The 19103-nt window shown below is 46.3% G+C and overlaps 1 protein-coding gene across 1 annotated transcript in view; it reads right to left on the bottom strand.

The window, feature by feature from the left end:
- LOC145348482 (zinc metalloproteinase-disintegrin-like protein H3) overlaps window positions 1-19103 on the bottom strand; it is a 180365-nt gene that overhangs the window by 24392 nt on the left and 136870 nt on the right. The window contains exons 7-8 of the mRNA XM_080196673.1: window positions 16352-16518; window positions 25-106 (exon numbers count right to left, since the gene is read on the bottom strand). Coding sequence (XP_080052799.1) covers window positions 25-106; window positions 16352-16518 — 249 coding nt within the window. The remainder of the gene's footprint in view (window positions 1-24; window positions 107-16351; window positions 16519-19103) is intronic.

A 19103-nucleotide genomic window follows, 5' to 3' on the forward strand; every position in this document is an offset into this window, starting at 1 on the left:
TACAAGGAGTGATAGAACACTCACCGTGATTAGTCCTGCAGAATACTTTGGAGAACACATTCCAGAATAGATTGAATGAAGTGGATTTCCAGATGTAACCCGACCTCTGTAAAAGACAAATCAATGTTGGAAAAGGAGAAGCATGAATCAAAGAACAATTAAAAATCTCCCATGGGCGTAAATAAACAGTTAATATTTATAAAGGACACGAAAACAACTTCATGCTCCTCGTGACTTCTGTAGGTATTGCTACAGCAACTATTAAAAACATGGATTTCTTACTCTGCAGAAGAAGGACATTTGGCTCATTGAGTATGCACCGAGTCTCTGAAAGAGCATCTTACCTCCAACCGCCTGCTCTCCCGATCCCTTGCTACCCCCCATAACCCTGCACATTTACTGTGACTAATCCGACAAATCTTTGCACACTAAGGGGCAATTTAGCATGGCCAGTCCATCTATCCTGCACATCTTTGGACTGTGGGAGGAAACCAGAGGGAACCCACGCAGGCACGGGAGAATGTGCAGATTATACAAACAGACAGTCACCCAAGGCCAGAATAGAACCAGGGTCCCCGGTGTGTGAGGCAGCAGTGCTAACTGCTCTTGCTCCAGAGGGATTACAGCAAAGGTTGACCAGGCTGATTCCTGGGATGGCAGGTCTGTCATATGAAGAGAGACGAGGTCAGTTGGAATTATATTCACTGGAGTTTAGAAGAGTGAGGGGGGATCTCATAGCAACTTAAAAATTCTAACAGCGTTAGAATTCTAACAGAGAAAGAATGTTCCCAATGTTGGAGAGTCCAGAACTAAGGGTCATAGTTTGAGGATAAGGGATAAACCTTATAGAACTGAGGTGAGGTGAAATTTCTTCACCCAGAGGGTGGTGAATGTGTGGAATTCACTACCACAGAAAACAGTTGAAGCCAAAACGTTGCCTGATTTCAAGAAGAAATTAGATATAGCTCTTGGGGCTAAAGGGATCAAGGGATATGCGGGGAAGTGGGAATCAGGATATTGAATTCGGTGATCAGCCATGATCAAAATGAATGGTGGGGGAGGCTCAAAGGGGCGAATGGCCGCCTCCTGCTTCTAGTTTCTGTATTAAGCCACCATGTTGCCCACAGAACATAGACCAGTGAGCTTACTGGGGAAGTTGCTAGAATCCATTATCAAGGATTTCATAGTGCATGAGTCGCAAAAACCCAGCCTGCAAGTGCAGCAGGTGGTCAGGAAGGCGAATGGGATGCTGGCCTTCATAGCGAGGGGGATTGAATATAAAAGTAGGGAGGTCTTGCTGCAGCTGTATAGGGCATTGGTGAGGCCGCAGCTGGAGTACTGTGTGCAGTTTTGGGCGCCGCACCTGCGCAAGGATATTTTGGCCCTGGAGGGAGTGCAGAGGAGGTTTACTAGGCTGATACTGGAGTTGAGGGGGTTGAGCTATGAGGAGAGGCTGAATAAACTAGGCTTGTACTCGTTAGAGTTTAGAAGAATGAGGGGAGATCTCATTGAGACGTATAAGATGATGAATGGGATGGATAGGATAGAGGTGGAAAGACTCTTCCCGCTCAAAAAAGACAGTAGGACTAGGGGGCACAGCCTCAAGATAAAGGGGGGGCGGTTCAGAACGGAGTTGAGGAGGAACTTCTTCACTCAAAGGGTGGTGAATCTCTGGAATTCCCTGCCCGTTGAAGTGGTGGAGGCTGCCTCGCTAAATATTTTTAAGAAGCGGGTTGATGGGTTTTTGATAAGAGAGGGGATTAAGGGTTATGGGGAGAGGGCGGGAAAGTGGAACTGAGCCACGACAGATCAGCCATGATCTTATTGAATGGCGGGGCAGGCTCGAAGGGCCAGATGGCCTACTCCTGCTCCTATTTCTTATGTTCTTATGTTCTTATAACTCGGCATTTGGAAAGCAGTGGTGTAATTAGACAAAGTCAGCATGGATTTACACAAGGGAAAATCATGTTTGATAAATCTATTGGAATTTTTTGAAGATGTAACTAGTAGAGTTGATCAAGGAGAACCAGTGGATGTGTCTTAATTAGACACTCAGAAGGCACTCAGAAGGTCACACATAACAGCATGGATATTAGAGAACTTGGTAAAATAAATAATGACGTCTTGAGAAGTGTACATATTAGAGAGAATGAAGTGCTGGGAGTCTTAAAGCACATCAAGGTAGATAAATCCTTGGAACCTGATGAAGTTTATCCCAGGACGTTGTGGGAGGCTAAGGAAAAAATTGTGGGTCCCCTAGCAGAGATATTTGAATCATCGATAGTCACGGGTGAGGTGCCTGAAGATTGGAGGGTGGCAAATGTTCTGCCCTTGTTTAAAAAGGGCTGCAGGAAAAAGCCTGGGAACTACAGGCCAGTGAACATAAGAACATAAGAACATAAGAAATAGGAGCAGGAGTAGGCCAACTAGCCCTTCGAGCCTGCCCCGCCATTCAATAAGATCATGGCTGATCTGTCGTGGCTCAGTTCCACTTTCCCGCCCTCTCCCCATAACCCTTAATCCCCTCTCTTATCAAAAACCCATCAACCCGCGTCTTAAAAATATTTAGCGAGGCAGCCTCCACCACTTCAACGGGCAGAGAATTCCAGAGATTCACCACCCTTTGAGTGAAGAAGTTCCTCCTCAACTCCGTTCTAAACTGCCCCCCTTTTATCTTGAGGCTGTGCCCCCTAGTCCTACTATCCTTTCTGAGCGGGAAGAGTCTCTCCACCTCTATCCTATCCATCCCATTCATCATCTTATACGTCTCAATGAGATCTCCCCTCATTCTTCTAAACTCTAATGAGTACAAGCCTAATTTATTCAGCCTCTCCTCATAGCTCAATCCCCTCAACTCCGGCATCAGCCTAGTAAACCTCTTCTGCACTCCCTCCAAAGCTAAAATATCCTTGCATAAGTACGGCGCCCAAAACTGCACACAGTACTCCAGCTGTGGCCTCACCAATGCCCTATACAGCCGCAGCAAGACCTCCCTACTTTTATATTCAATCCCCTTCGCTATGAAGGCCAGCATCCCATTCGCCTTCCTGACCACCTGCTGCACCTGCAAGCTGGGTTTTTGCGACTCATGCACAAGGACCCCGAGGTCCCTCTGCACCGTCGCCTGCTGCAGTTTTTCACCACGTAAGTAATAACCCTTCCTACCATTATTCCTACCAAAGTGGACCACCTCGCACTTGCCAACATTAAATTCCATTTGCCATTTCCTGGCCCATTCGCCCAGCCTATCTAGATCCTTCTGCAGTCTCTCCACACCCTCCGCACAATTTGCCGTTCCACCAATCTTGGAGTCATCAGCAAATTTCGACACCATACACTCGGTTCCCTCCTCCAGATCATCTATATAAATGGTAAATAGCTGAGGCCCCAGCACCGACCCCTGGGGCACTCCACTAGTCACCATCCGCCAATCCGAATAGCACCCGTTGACCCCCACTCTCTGCCTCCTATTTGACAACCAATCCTCTATCCACGCTAACACCCTACCCCCAACTCCATGTCCCCTGACCTTCTGCAATAACCTCTTGTGAGGTACCTTGTCAAACGCCTTCTGAAAATCAAGAAAGGCCACATCCACCGGCTCTCCTCTATCCGCTGCCCTAGACACATCCTCATAGAACTCCAGTAAATTTGTCAGACACGACTTCCCTTTAACGAAACCGTGCTGCGTCTGTTCTATCAAGCAATTCCTCTCAAGATGCCTTGCTATTTCCTCCTTGATGACGGATTCTAACATTTTACCTACAACAGACGTTAAACTAACCGGCCTATAATTCCCTGCCTTTTGCCTGCCACCCTTCTTAAACAACGGCGTAACATTAGCCGTTTTCCAATATTCCGGCACTTCCCCGGAATCCAGCGACGTCTGGAAAATAACCACCACGGCATCCACTATCACCTCTGCCATTTCTTTCAGAACCCTCGGATGCATTCCATCCGGTCCTGGCGACTTGTCTACAATCAGCCCCTCCAGTCCGTCGAGCACCGCCTCTCTAGTAACAGTAATGTCATCGAGACCCTCCAGTCCTACCACCTTTCCATCTCTAACACCCGGCAAATTATTCACGTCCTCCTCCGTGAAGACCGAAACAAAAAAGTTATTCAAGACCTCAGCCATTTCCCCATCCCCTACCAGTAAGTCCCCCTTCTCATCCTCTAAGGGACCAACGTTCACCCTAGCCAGCCTCTTTCTTTTTATATATTTATAAAAACTCTTGCTATCCTTTTTTACATTAAGCGCTAGCCCAGCTTCATAGTTTATCCTACCCTTATTTATCAACTTCTTTCTCAATCTTTGTTGACATTTAAACCTCTCCCAATCTTCTTGTTGCCCACTACTCTTAGCTACTCCAAACGCCTCCGCTTTTAATTTAACACTTTCCTTCACCTCCTTCGTTATCCACGGCTTAGTACCTCTCCTCCTACAGTCCTTTTTGACCATCGGAATAAATTTCTGCTGAGCACCAAGAAAGATCTCCTTAAAGTTCCTCCACTGCTCCTCAGCAGACCTACCTTCCAACGCGCTCCCCCGGTCAACATTCGCCAATTCTTCTCTCATCCTACCGTACTCCCCTCTGTTCAAACAAAGGACGCGCGTCCGGGAACCCACTTTCTCCTCCTCCATCTGCACCAGAAACTCCATCATACAATGATCACTCTCCCCAAGAGGATCCTTCACCGCAAGGTCCCTAATTCTACTCGCCTCATTACAGCCTCACATCTGTGGTGGGTAAATTGTTGGAAGGTGTTTTGAAAGACAGGGCTGATTAGGGACAGTCAGCATGGCTTTGTGAGTGGAAAATCATGTCTCACAAATTTGATTGAGTTTTTTGAAGGGGTAACCAAGAAGGTAGACGAGGACAGTGCAGCTGATTTGTCTACAGGGACTTCAGCAAGACCTTTGACAAGGTACCACATGGTAGGTTGTTACATAAGATTAAATCTCACGGGATCCAGGGTGAGGTTTCTAAATGGATACAAAATTGCTGCAGAAAGTTGTTTTTCAAAGTGGAGGCCTGTGACCAGCGGTGTGCCTCAGGGATCAGCACTTAGTCCACTGTTATTTGTAATTTTTATTAATGATTTGGATGAAAATATAGGAGACATGGTTAGTAAGTTTGCAGATGACATCAAGATTGGTGGCATAGTGCGCAGTGAAGAAGGTTATCTCCGGTTGCAAAGGAATCTTGGTCAACTGGAGCAGTGGGCTGACGAATGGCAGATGGAGTTTAATTTAGATAAATGTAAGGTGATGCATTTTGGTAGATTGAACCAGGGCAGGACTTACTCAGTTAATGGTAGGTGTTGGGGAGAGGTACAAAACAAAGAGATTTAGGGGTACATGTTCATAGCTCCTTGAAAGTGGAGTCACAGATGGACAGAGTGGTGAAGAAGGCATTCAGCATGCTTGGTTTCATTGATTAGAACATCGACTACAGGAGTTGGAATGTCTTGTTGAAGTTGTACAAGACATTGGTAAGGCCCCACTTGGAATACTGTGCACAGTTCTGGTCACTCTATTATAGTAAGGATATTATGAAACTAGAAAGAATTTGGAAAAGATTTATCCAGGATGCTGCCAGGACTTGATGGTTTGAGTTATAAGGAGACAAATAAACCTGTTGGACTTTAACCTCATGTTGTGAGATTTCTTACTAGCAGATAGGAAGCAAAGAGTCTGATTGGCAGTCAGGGATTGGTGGGGTTCCGCAGGGATCTATGCCAGGACCCCAACTCTTCACATTATATATTAATGATTTGAAAAAGGAAACTGAACACATTAAGATTGATGCTTCCATTGATGCAAACTCAGCGCAGTGAGCCGGGAAAATCTTGTGGCGGCTGATGCGGCGGAATTCACACATTTATTCCCGCCCTGATAGTGCCTCCTTCCACTGGATTTCCAGTGGCATCGACTCTGTGCCAGAAATCGGTTGGGAGCTGCCAAAAAATTTCAATAGTTATTTCAATATATTTTGATTACAATTAATGGGCCTGGGACTGAAGTCTCTGGGCCCAATATCATCTCCCTCCCCCGCCAGAGTGACTCCATCCACCTAGTTTAGAGTAGCTCCCCACTAACAGGGAACTGGTGGCTCAACCCTGCTGGAGTAAAAAGGGGCAATTGGGGCCCCTCCCAAAGGGCAGGCTATTGGGGGAGTGCCCCTGGACATAGAATCATAGAACCCTGCAGTGCAGAAACAGGCCCTTTGGCCCATCGAGTCTGTACCGACCACAATCCCACCCAGGCCCTATCCCCATATCCCTACACATTTATCCGCTAATCCCTCTAACCTACACATCCCAGGACACTCAGGGGCAATTTTAGCATGGCCAACCAACCCAACCCGCATATCTTTGGACTATGTTGGTTAGGTACATTGACCATGCCAAATTCTCCCTCAGTGTACCCAAACAGGCACCAGGGATTGGAGATTAGGAGAATTTCATAGTAATTTAAAAGCATAGTCTATGCTTTACACAAGCCTCCTCCTGTACCCTTCTTTGTGCAATTTCATCAGCATATCCCACTACTCGTATCTAATTCTTGTGCTTCTCTGACCGCCCCCCTGTTGAATGTTATTCAATTTTAGATGCATATCCTGGAAATGGCCTCAGCATAGATGAAGGAAACCAATTGCAGCCACAAATATTGGCCGGAATTCTCCGACCTCACCTGTGGCTGGGATTTTCTGGCCCCGCCGCTGCGAGCGGAGATTTAGCTGAGTGCCAAATTCTCCAAACCTGTTGGCAGCAGTAGCAGGACGTGCGAGACTGGAGAATACCAGCCATTTGTAAAAGCTGCACACTCCTGTTTACTCTTACTGTTATTCCTTGGCTTTAGGAATTGATAAAGGACAAACTTACACAGCCAGAGGCCTTCAGGCTCAAGCACAAACATCTGATTAACAGAAAAAAAATCTCTTAATATAAACCAGTGTAGTGCTGCCGCACAGCATGACTTATTAATAAAAGCTTTCGTGAAAAACGACAGACAAAAACCTTACATTTCTGTTTAAACCTCAACTCAATCCCCCTCGGGATTTAGTTGCTACCTTTAAACTATTGTTAAACCTCAGCCCAAGTATTCCTCAGATCTGACTCACATTTACACTTTCTACACAGTTGGTCTTGCTGTTGCGAGCTGCAGGTTGTGAATGAAGTTGACCATTCCTGACCCTCCTTCATGACTGCAGTGCAAGACTCAACTGTCTTTTATTACAAAATTTTATCAAAGAAATCGAAGCATGTTCTTGAAGCACAGTTTAATCTCTTTTAGCCCGGCTTTTGCCTTAGGTCAGACAAACCATTCATCATAGAATCATAGACAGGAATTGGCGGCCTTGCTTGACCCAGACATTTCCAATGTCCGTTCCTCATCTGCTCTGATTCTGCAGTGGACGGTGTAGTAGAATTCCGGTGATAGAATCCCTATAGGAGGAGGCCATTCAGCCCATCGAGCCTGCACTGACATCAATCCCACCAAGGTGCTATCCCTGTAACCCCATGTATTTACCCTGCTAGACCCCTGACACTAAGGCATAATTTTGTATAGCCAATCGACCTAACCTGCTCATCTTTGGACTGTGGGAGGAAAGTGAAGCACTCGGAGGAAACCCACGTAGACACGGGGAGAATGTGCAAGCTCCAAGTAGACAGTGACCCAAAGTCAGAATCGAACCAGGGTCCCTGGCACTGCGAGGCTGCAGTGTTAACCATTATGCCACCACGTCGCAACCAAAACAATCGACCCCATTCAGGTGTGATGGCTCTGGCTCCCAGATCGATATGTATGTGATAAAGTCCATTTCTCCTGCGATGTAGACACTTGTTTGTATAGCAGCTGTTGTCTGGGGTCATCAGCTCTGATGGCCTCCCAGATTCTTTAGTTGGATTGTCTGATGACAACTGTTTTGTCTTTGAGGTGGCAACATCCTTGTGTCTTGGTTTCGGTATCAACTAATTTTGAAGATTAACCCCAGTTGATCTTGAGGTTTGGCCTGTTTACAGTATTATGTCTGTGAAGCTTTTGGGGTTTTATATTTAATAAAAACCTAGTTGGAGGAGATTACAATCCCACAATACCACAAACAACATGAAATTTCATTGTTCCCAGAGCTGTTGTTTCATTCTGAAATGTATGACAATATAAGACCATAACACATAAAAGCAGAATTAGGCCACTAGGCCGATCGTTTCATAGAACATAGAACATAGAACATTACAGCACAGAACAGGCCCTTCGGCCCACGATGTTGCGCCGACCAGTTACAAAACAATGACCCACTAACCTAAACCAATCCCTTTTCGTCCACATTGGCATCTTGGCAGTGCCAACCTTGGCTAATTTTACAAACACAACATCACTTTGACGTTGTGAAGTTTGTGTTTGTAAAATTGTCTGTTCTAAAGGCGGTTTTGCTTTTTTTGTACTTGGAATTTTGGAAAAAAGAGAGGTGCATGATGCACGCAGTAAACAGACTGAAACATTATAATGCAAGGCCAGATAGTACTGTTGCCAAGACAACAGGCTGTGTTTGAAATTTGCCCAATCAGTTTGCACTAGGCATCTGAATAACAGCAGCCTATCAGATTTGAATTTGATGTTTTGGTAACTTGTAAACCAATCCTATTGTAGGAATGTTACTCTGTCATCAGGAGTAGAACAGCCAATTTCCAGTTCCAGAGAGCCAGCCAGCAGCTGCCTCTGCCACAGCTTGAGAGAGAGACACACACAGCCTGTAACTGTCTCTGCTACAGCTAATAGCTTTTACCTCATAGCCTCATCTCAATTAAAAAGTACAGAAGAATGACCGGGGGGCACCTTGGTCCTGCGCATTGGGTATGGGGCAGTAATAAGATGGAGAGTCCAATGGGGACATGGCTGATGGGGCAGGGCCTGATGGTGTGGGGCCTGCTGGGTGGGAGAATCGATGGGAAGGCCCTGCTGCCACTCTGCAGACAGGACTGGTAGGGGAAGAAGGGAGCCCAGCGATCGGGGCAGGCTGAAGGGTTGGGGCAGGGTCAGCCTGCTTGGAGTGGTCAGGAAAGCAGAGGGGTTTGGGGCTGTGGAGGGAGAAATCATAAGAATAGGAGCAGGAGTAGGCCATCTAGCCCTTCGAGCCTGCCCCGCCATTCAATAAGATCATGGCTGATCTGAAGTGGATCAGTTCCACTTTCCCGCTTTCTCCCCATAACCCTTAATTCCCTTGTCTATCAGAAGTCTATCTACCCGTGACTTAAATATATTCAGCGAGGCAGCCTCCACCACTTCAACAGGCAGAGAATTCCAGAGATTCACCACCCTTTGAGTGAAGACAAGGGAATTAAGGATTATGGGGAGAAAGCGGGAAAGTGGAACTGATCCACTTCAGATCAGCCATGATCTTATTGAATGGGGGGGCAGGCTCGAGGGGCTAGATGGCCTACTCCTGCTCCTATTTCTTATGTTCTTATGTTCTTAAGAAGTTCCTCCTCAACTCCGTTCTAAAATGCCCCCCTCCCTTATTTTGAGGCTATGCCCTCCAATCCTGCTATCCTTTCTAAGCGGAAATAATCTCTCTACATCGACCCTATCTAGCCCCTTCATTATCTTGTCTCTATAAGATCCCCCTCAGCCTTCTAAACTCCAACGAGTACAGGCCCAGTCTATTCAATCTTTTCTCATAAGCTAACCCCCCTCATCTCCGGTATCAGCCTGGTGAACCTTCTCTGCGCTCTCTCCAAGGCCAATATATCCTTACGCAGATAAGGGGACGAAAACTGCACACAGTACTCCAGTTGCAGCCTCACCAGTGCCCTGTACAGTTGCAGCAAGACCTCCCTACTTTTATATTCTATCCCCCTCGCGATAAAGGCCAGCATCCCATTCGCCTTCCTAACCACCTGCTGCACCTGCAGACTGGGTTTTTGCGACTCGTGCACAAGGACCCCCAGGTCCCTCTGCACTGTAGCATGCTGCAGCTTTTCACCCTTTAAATAATAATCCCTCCTACTATTATTTCTACCAAAGTGGATAACCTCACATTTGCTAATATTATACTCCATCTGCCAGGTCCTCGCCCACTCACTCAGCCCATCCAGATCTCTCTGCAGACTTTCCACGTCCTCCACGCAATTCACTTTTCCACTTATCTTTGTGTCATCAGCAAATTTTGTTACCCTACACTCAGCTCCCTCCTCCAGATCATTCTGTGTATATGGTAAATAGTTGAGGCCCCAGCACCGATCCCTGCGGCACTCCACTAGTCAGCAACTGCCAACCAGAAAAGCACCCATTGATTCCAACTCTCTGCTTCCTATTAGACAACCAATCCTCTATACACGCTGACACCTTATCCCCAACTCCATGCCCCCTAACCTTCTGCAGCAACCTTTTGTGAGGCACCTTAAGAACATAAGAACATAAGAAATAGGAGCAGGAGTAGGCCAACTAGCCCTTCGAGCCTGCCCCACCATTCAATAAGATCATGGCTGATCTGTCGTGGCTCAGTTCCACATTCCCGCCCTCTCCCCATAACCCTTAATCCCCTCTCTTATCAAAAACCCATCAACCCGCGTCTTAAAAATATTTAGCGAGGCAGCCTCCACCACCTCAACGGGCAGAGAATTCCAGAGATTCACCACCCTTTGAGTGAAGAAGTTCCTCCTCAACTCCGTTCTAAACCGCCTCCCTTTTATCTTGAGGCTGTGCCCCCTAGTCCTACTATCCTTTCTGAGCGGGAAGAGTCTCTCCACCTCTAACCTATCCATCCCATTCATCATCTTATACGTCTCAATGAGATCTCCCCTCATTCTTCTAAACTCTAACGAGTACAAGCCTAATTTATTCAGCCTCTCCTCATAGCTCAACCCCCTCAACTCCAGTATCAGCCTAGTAAACCTCCTCTGCACTCCCTCCAAGGCCAAAATATCCTTGCGTAAGTACGGCGCCCAAAACTGCACACAGTACTCCAGCTGCGGCCTCACCAATGCCCTATACAGCCGCAGCAAGACCTCCCTACTTTTATATTCAATCCCCCTCGCGATGAAGGCCAGCATCCCATTCGCCTTCCTGACCACCTGCTGCACCTGCAGGCTGGGTTTTTGCGACTCATGCACAAGGACCCCGAGGTCCCTCTGCACCGTCGCCTGCTGCAGTTTTTCTCCACGTAAGTAATAATCCTTCCTACCATTCTTCCTACCAAAGTGGACCACCTCACACTTGCCAACCTTAAATTCCATTTGCCATTTCCTGGCCCATTCACCCAGCCTATCTAGATCCTTCTGTAGACTCTCCCCACCCTCCGCACAATTTGCCTTTCCACCAATTTTGGTGTCATCAGCAAATTTCGACACCCTACACTCGGTTCCCTCCTCCAGATCATCTATATAAATTATCAAACGCCTTCTGGAAATCCAAAAACACCACATCCACCGGTTCCCCTCTTTCTACTGCACAAGTCACATCTTAATAAAAATCCAGTAAATTCGTTAAACACGACTTCCCCTTCACGAATCCGTGCTGCGTCTGCTTGATCAAACCGTTCTTTTCTAAGTGTCCTGCTATTTCTTCTTTGATGACGGATTCTAGCATTTTTCCAACTCCGGATGTTAAACTAACCAGCCTATAATTCCCTGCCTTTTGTCTGCTACCTTTTTTAAACAGCGACGTGACATTAGCTGTTTTCCAATCCTCTGGCTCTTCCCCGGAGTCCAGTGAATTTTGATAAACAATTACTAAGGCGTCTGCTACCACCTCTGCCATTTCTTTCATTCCATGCATTCCATCCAGTCCCGGGGACTTGTCTACCTTCAGTCCCATTAGTCTACCAAGCACTACCTCTCTAGTAACAGTAATTGTATTAAGGACCTCGTCTCCTACCATCCCTCTATCTTTAATATTTGGTAAGCTATTTGTGTCCTCCACTGTGAAGACCGACACAAAAAACTTATTTAAGGCCTCAGCCATTTCCTTGTTACCCACCGCTAAATCCCCCCTCCCATCCTCCAAGGGTCCAACGTTCACTCTAGCCAGCCTCCTCTTCTTTATATATTTGTAAAAACTTTTACTATCATTTTTTATATTTAGAGCTAGTTTAGCTTCATACTCTATCTTTCCTTTCTTTATCGCTTTCTTAGTCATTCTTTGTTGATTTTTAAATCTTTCCCAATCTTCTAATTGCCCACTATTTTTCGTGGCTCTGAACGCATCGGCTTTTAATTTAATACTCTCCTTTATTTCCTTCGATAACCATAGCTGGCTATCTCTTCTCTTACAGTCCTTCTTTACCACTGGAATATATTTCTGCTGAACACCGAAAAAGATCTCCTTAAAAATCCTCCACTGTTCCTCAGCCGTCCTACCGACCAATCTGCGCCCCCAATCTACATTCACCAATTCCGATCTCATCCTATCGTACTCCCCTCTGTTCAAACAGAGGACACTGGTTTGGGACCCTGCTTTCTCATCCTCCATCTGCATCAGAAATTCAACCATACTATGATCGCTCATCCCAGGTGGATCCCTCACAAGAAGATCCCTAATTCTACCTGCCTCGTTACAAAACACCAGATCTAAGATAGCTCGCTCCCTCGTTGGTTCCGTCACACACTGTTCAAGGAAACTATCCCGACAGCATTCAAAGAACTCTTCCTCAAGTCCACCGTGTCCGACTTGAGTCAACCAATCAATATGCAGATTAAAATCCCCCATAATTATCGCCGTTCCGTTTCTGCACACATCAATTATTTGCTTGTTTATAGCCCGCCCCGCCTCAGTTATTATTTGGGGGCCTATAGACCACACCCACCAGCGACTTTCTCCCCTTACTATTTCTTATGTCCACCCACAACGATTCCGTGTTTTGCTCTTTGGAGCCTATATCTTCCCTTACGACCGCCCTGATATTATCCTTTATTAACAGAGCTACCCCTCCTCCTTTTTCCTCCTGTCTATCCTTCCGAAATGTCTGACACCACTGGATATTCAGTTCCCAGTCCTGGTCACTCTGCAACCACGTTTCCGTAATGGCCACTAGATCATACCCATTTGTGCTGATTTGCACCATCAGCTCATTCATTTTGTTTCGAATGCTTCATGCATCCAGGTAAATGGTGAGGGGGAGCTGGTTCCCCCTCACCATTTGGGAGGAAGGTGGGCTTGGGCTATAGAATTTGATGATCAGTCATGATGAAAATGTATGACAGGGTAGGCTTGAAGGGCTGAATGGCCTGCTCCTGCTTCTATTTTCTCTGTTTCGATGTGGCAGTGTGAGCTGGGGTCCTCTTTTGTGACCTTACTGGACTCTCTTGCCAGGTATCAAGTTTAAAGGTCGTTCGAGAACACCAATTCACTATCCACAGATCAGAGCTGAGTGATGGCTTCAAAAAGCAAACAGCTGCTATCCTCAAATTCAGTGATGAGGATCTTCAGGGCTTATCCGAGACACAGTGAGATACCTTATACCTGTGATCATAGAAGGAAATCCACCAACCTCATCAATGAAGTGAGGTTGGTGGATAAATTCTACCGTAATGTGAAATTCCCCTTCTAGTGAGTGAGTGAGTGAGTTCAGCGCCAACTCTGGCTACAGGAGTGCCATCCAGTGCAGGAGAAGGATGAATGAGCTCATCCACTCTGCCAGGGTAAGTCAGGCTCTTCCCACTTCTCAACTCCCAGTCTCACAGCCCATCAACCATTCACAGAGATCATCACACTACCATCCCAACAGACATCAGCACTGACTCTCACAAACATGTCAACATCTTCATCGCTTACATCCTATACAGCTGGCATCTTCAGCTCTGGAACAAGTCCCCTCAGGAATCTCTGGCACCTTTATAATCTATCTTGGCATCCATCCTGCTCAGAGTCTGACCACCTTTATGCAGGATGAACTCACCCAGGGCAAAAGGGAGAGAGATCCTGCAGGAGACGGTGGGATGTCTGATCTCAGGCCCTCGCGCAGTGTAAATAGCAGAGCTGCCCAGGACTGTGTTTGTTCCCAGGGTGAGACTGGCATCTCCCAACCAGTGAGGACCCATGACAAGCTCATCATTCACCGAACTGCACTGAGTGCTTTGCAGTGTAACTCTCTGAAAGTTAGGAATGGACAATAAATATTAGCCCGGTCAGCAACACCCACATCCTGAAAATGACTTTAAACAAAGTCCTCTGAGTGCCGGTGAACTTGGATTTCTCTGTCTCTGCCTGAGGTACACTAAATCAATGCAGTGCCTAGTGCACATTGAGGTGTGTGTGTGTGTACAGGGTGAATATTGCAGTTGCAGTCCATCCTTAGGATGCTGATTCAAGCTGTTTCTGAGTGACTTGCTGCCTATCAGAGAGAAAAGACGTCATTCATGATTTGTTCGTAGTACCAAACATTTTTAAAGTTTAAAGTTTATTTATTAGTCACAAGTAGGCTTACATTAACACTGCAATGAAGTTAATGTGAAAATTCCCTTATCGCCACACTCCAGCACCTTTTTGGAGACACTGAGGGAGACCTGATGAAGTGTATCCCAGGACCCTGGGGGAGGCTAGGGAGGAAATTGTGGGTCCCCTATTAGAGATATTTGAATTATTGATCGTCATGGGTGAGGTGCCTGAAGATTGGAGGGTAGCAAATGTTCTGCCCTTGTTTAAAAAGGGCTGCAGGGAAAAGGCTGGGAACTACAGGCCAGTGAGCCTCACATCTGTGGTGGGTAAATTGTTGGAAGGTATTTTGAGAGACAGGATCTACAGGCATTTAGAGATACAAGGACTGATTAGGGACAGTCAGCATGGCTTTGTGAGTGGAAAATCATGTCTCACAAATTTGATTGAGTTTTTTGAAGGGGTAACCAAGAGGGCAGATGAGGGCAGTGCAGTTGATGTTGTCTACACTGATTTTAACAAGGCCTTTGACAAGGTACCGCATGGTAGGTTGTTGCATAAGGTTAAATCTCATGGGATCCGGGGTGAGGTAGCTAAATGGATACAAAATTGGCTTGACGACAGAAGCTAGAGTGGTTGTAGAGGCTGGATAGACTGGGACTTTTTTCTCTGGAGTGTAGAAGGCTGAGGGGGTGATCTTGTAGAGGTCTATACAACAATGAGGGGCAGCAAAATAGTCAATATCTATTCCCAAAGGAAGGGAAGTCTAAAACTAGAGGGCATCGGTTTAAGGTGAGAGGGGAGAGATACAAAAGAGTCGAGATGGGTAATGTTTTCGCACAGAGGGCGGTGAGTGTCTGGAACAAGCTACCAGAGGTAGTAGTAGCACACGTACAATTCTGTCTTTTAGAAAGCATTTAGCCAGTTAGTTGGGTAAGATGAGTATAGAGGGATATGGGCCAAATGCAGGCAATTGGGACTAGCTTAGGGCTTTAAAAAAAAGGGGGCGACATGGACAAGTTGGGCCGAAGAACCTGTTTTCATGCTGTAAACCTCTATGATTCCCTATGAACCAGATGGGGTTTTAAAGTAATGGATAATGGTTTCACGGTCTTCATTAAACTTTTAATTCCAGAATTTTATTGAATTCAGATTTCACCATCTGCTATGGTGGGATATGAACCTGGTTACCGAGACCATTACCCTGGGTCTCTAGATCACCAACACAGAATCTCTGACACAGAATCCCCGACATAGAATCCCTAGGTGCGACACGTGGCACAGTAGTTATCACTGGTATCTCACAGCACCAGGGATCTGGGTTCGATTCTCAGCTTGGGTTAATGTTTATGTGGCATTTGCATATTTGCCCCGTACCTGCATGGGTTTCCTCTGGGTACTCCAGTTTCCTCCCACATTCTGAAAGACATGTTGGTTAGATGCATTGATCTGAACAGGTGCTGGGGTGTGGTGACTAGGGGGATTTCACAGTAACTTCATTGCATTGTTAATGTAAGTCTTACTTGTGATACCAATAAATAAACTTGACTTTAAAAAACTTTACACTGCAGAAGAAGGCCATTCGGCTCATCGAGTCTGCACCAACTCTCCGAAAGAGCATCTATCCTTCAACCCCCAGCTGCTTCACAGAGCCTGTGACCCAGGTTCAATTCCGGCCTCGGGTGACTTGGAGTTTGCACATTCTCTCCATGTCTGCATGCGTTTCCTCCGGGTGCTCCAGTTTCCTCCCACAGTCCAAAGATGTGCAGGATAGGTGGGTTGTCCATGTCAAATTGCCCCTCAGTGGCAGGGCGCCTAAGCTAGGATAAATGCGTGGGGTTTTGGGTATAGGGCCTGGGTGGGAATGTTGACAGGTTAGGCTCGATGGGCTGAATGCACTGTAGGATTCTATGATATCTATTTCTACCCAGGGTTGGTTTGTTGTGAGAGAATGATGTGTCAGATACTCACAGTATGAGTTGAGCATTGTCATGAGGTATCCTTGGTAGAAGGTCTCTTTGTCTCCATCGCCTGAATCGCTCCAGAGTCTGCACAAGATTAGGGTTCACAGGGATTTTATCCGTTGTCCATGCCTCAACTGCAACCAGCACAACGCGAACTTGCATTTTCGAAAAGTACTGATGAAAAGAAAGGGTGTCATAAACTGAGCTGAATGAATTTCTCTGATAGGCACATAAAAACAACAACCAATCACAAGGCAGCCAAATTCTCCTCCAATTCAATTTGCAAGTTTGCTGACGACACCACTGTAGCAGGTCAGATCTCAAACAGTAACGAGAAAGAGTACAGGAATGAGATAGAGAATCTGGTGAACTGGTGCGGCAACAATAATCTCCCTCAATGTCAACAAAACCAAGAAGATTGTCATCGACTTCAGGAAGTGTAAAGGAGAACATGCCCTTGTCTACATCAACAGGGATAAAGTAGAAAGGGTCAACAACTTCAGGTTTCTCGGTGTACAGATCACCAACAACCTGTCCTGGTCCCCGCATGTCGACACTACAGTTAAGAAAGCCCACCAACTCCTCTACTTTTTCAGAAGACTAAGGAAATTTGGCATGTCTGCCACAAATCTCACCATCTTTTACAGGTGCACCATAGAGAGCATTCTTTCTGGTTAGAACACAGCTTCTATAGGTCCTGCTCTGTCCAAGACCACAAGAAAAGGTCGTGAAAGAAGCTCAGTTCATCACTCAAACCAGCCTCCCATCCATTGAATCTGTCCACACTTCCCGCTGCCTCGGCAAAGCAGCCAACATAATTAAGGACCCTACATACCCAGATATACTCTCTTCAACCATTTTCTGTTGGGAAAAAGATACAAAAGTCTGAGGTCATGTACCAACTGATTCAAGAACAGCTTCTTCCCTGTTGCCATCAGATTTTTGAATGGACCTACCTTGCATTAAGTTGATCTTTCTCGACATGACTGCCACGCTATATTCTCTAACCTCTCCTTTCCTTCGCCATATAAGAACATAAGAACATAAGAAATAGGAGCAGGAGTAGGCCATCTAGCCCTTCGAGCCTGCCCCGCCATTCAATAAGATCATGGCTGATCTGTTGTGGCTCAGTTCCACTTTCCCGCCCTCTCCCCATAACCCTTAATCCCCTCTCTTATCAAGAACCCATCAACCTGCTTCTTAAAAATATTTAGCGAGGCAGCCTCCACCACTTCAACGGGCAGAGAATTCCAGAGATTCACCACCCTTTGAGTGAAGAAGTTCCTCCTCAACTCCGTTCTAAACCGCCTCCCCTTTATCTTGAGGCTGTGCCCCCTAGTCCTACTGTCTTTTTTGAGCGGGAAGAGTCTCTCCACCTCTATCCTATCCATCCCATTCATCATCTTATACGTCTCAATGAGATCTCCCCTCATTCTTCTAAACTCTAACGAGTACAAGCCTAGTTTATTCAGCCTCTCCTCATAGCTCAATCCCCTCAACTCCGGTATCAGCCTAGTAAACCTCCTCTGCACTCCCTCCAGGGCCAAAATATCCTTGCGCAGGTGCGGCGCCCAAAACTGCACACAGTACTCCAGCTGCGGCCTCACCAATGCCCTATACAGCTGCAGCAAGACCTCCCTACTTTTATATTCAATCCCCCTCGCTATGAAGGCCAGCATCCCATTCGCCTTCCTGACCACCTGCTGCACCTGCAAGCTGGGTTTTTGCGACTCATGCACAAGGACCCCGAGGTCCCTCTGCACTGTCGCCTGCTGCAGTTTTTCGCCACGTAAGTAATAGTCCTTCCTACCATTCTTCCTACCAAAGTGGACCACCTCACACTTGCCAACATTAAATTCCATTTGCCATTTCCTGGCCCATTCGCCCAGCCTATCTAGATCCTTCTGCAGACTCTCCACACCCTCCGCACAATTTGCCTTTCCCCCAATCTTGGTGTCATCAGCAAATTTCGACACCCTGCACTCGGTTCCCTCCTCCAGATCATCTATATAAATGGTAAATAGCTGAGGCCCCAGCACCGACCCCTGGGGCACCCCACTAGTCACCAACCGCCAATCCGAATAGCACCCATTGACCCCCACTCTCTGCCTCCTATTTGACAACCAATATATGGTATACTTTGTCTGTGCAGTGTGCAAGAAATAGTACTTTTCACTGTGTGTTAATATGTGACAATAATCAAATCAAACTAAACAAGGTGACAATAGAATTTTCCAAGGAGATTTAAGAAGGAAATCAGAGATGCAAAGATAGGAAGAGGGCACAGCGGAGGTGACAAATTAATGTTTCCTATCTGTCTTTATGAAGGACGGTGTTGTCAATGTTGTACAGGGAAACAGGTACGAAAATTGTTTACAGCCACCAAATGCTACAAACCAGCTCCCAGCTACTCTGGGAGGCCTGAGAATAAATTTTAGTGCGAAAGGTCAGTTTCAGTATGAAAGGTCAGTTCTAGTGGTAAAGGTCAGTTTCAGTGTGAAAGGTCAGTTTTACCACTTTTTAGACGCATGGGTTCATGAAGGGCAGGTCATGTTTAACTAATTTGGTGGAATTCTTTGAGAACATTACATGCACAGTGGACAATGGGGAACCTGTGGATGTGATTTATCTGGATTTCCAGAAGGCATCTGACAAGGTGCCTCACCAAAGACTGCTACACAAGATAAAGCTGCACAGTGTTACGGGTAATGTATTAGCATGGATAGAGAATACAGGTTAACTAACAGAAAGCAAAGAGT

This window comes from Carcharhinus amblyrhynchos, chromosome 1 (genome assembly GCF_965287045.1).
Source record: "Carcharhinus amblyrhynchos chromosome 1, sCarAmb.v2.hapA, whole genome shotgun sequence".
In the NCBI taxonomy this organism is placed as follows: domain Eukaryota; kingdom Metazoa; phylum Chordata; class Chondrichthyes; order Carcharhiniformes; family Carcharhinidae; genus Carcharhinus; species Carcharhinus amblyrhynchos.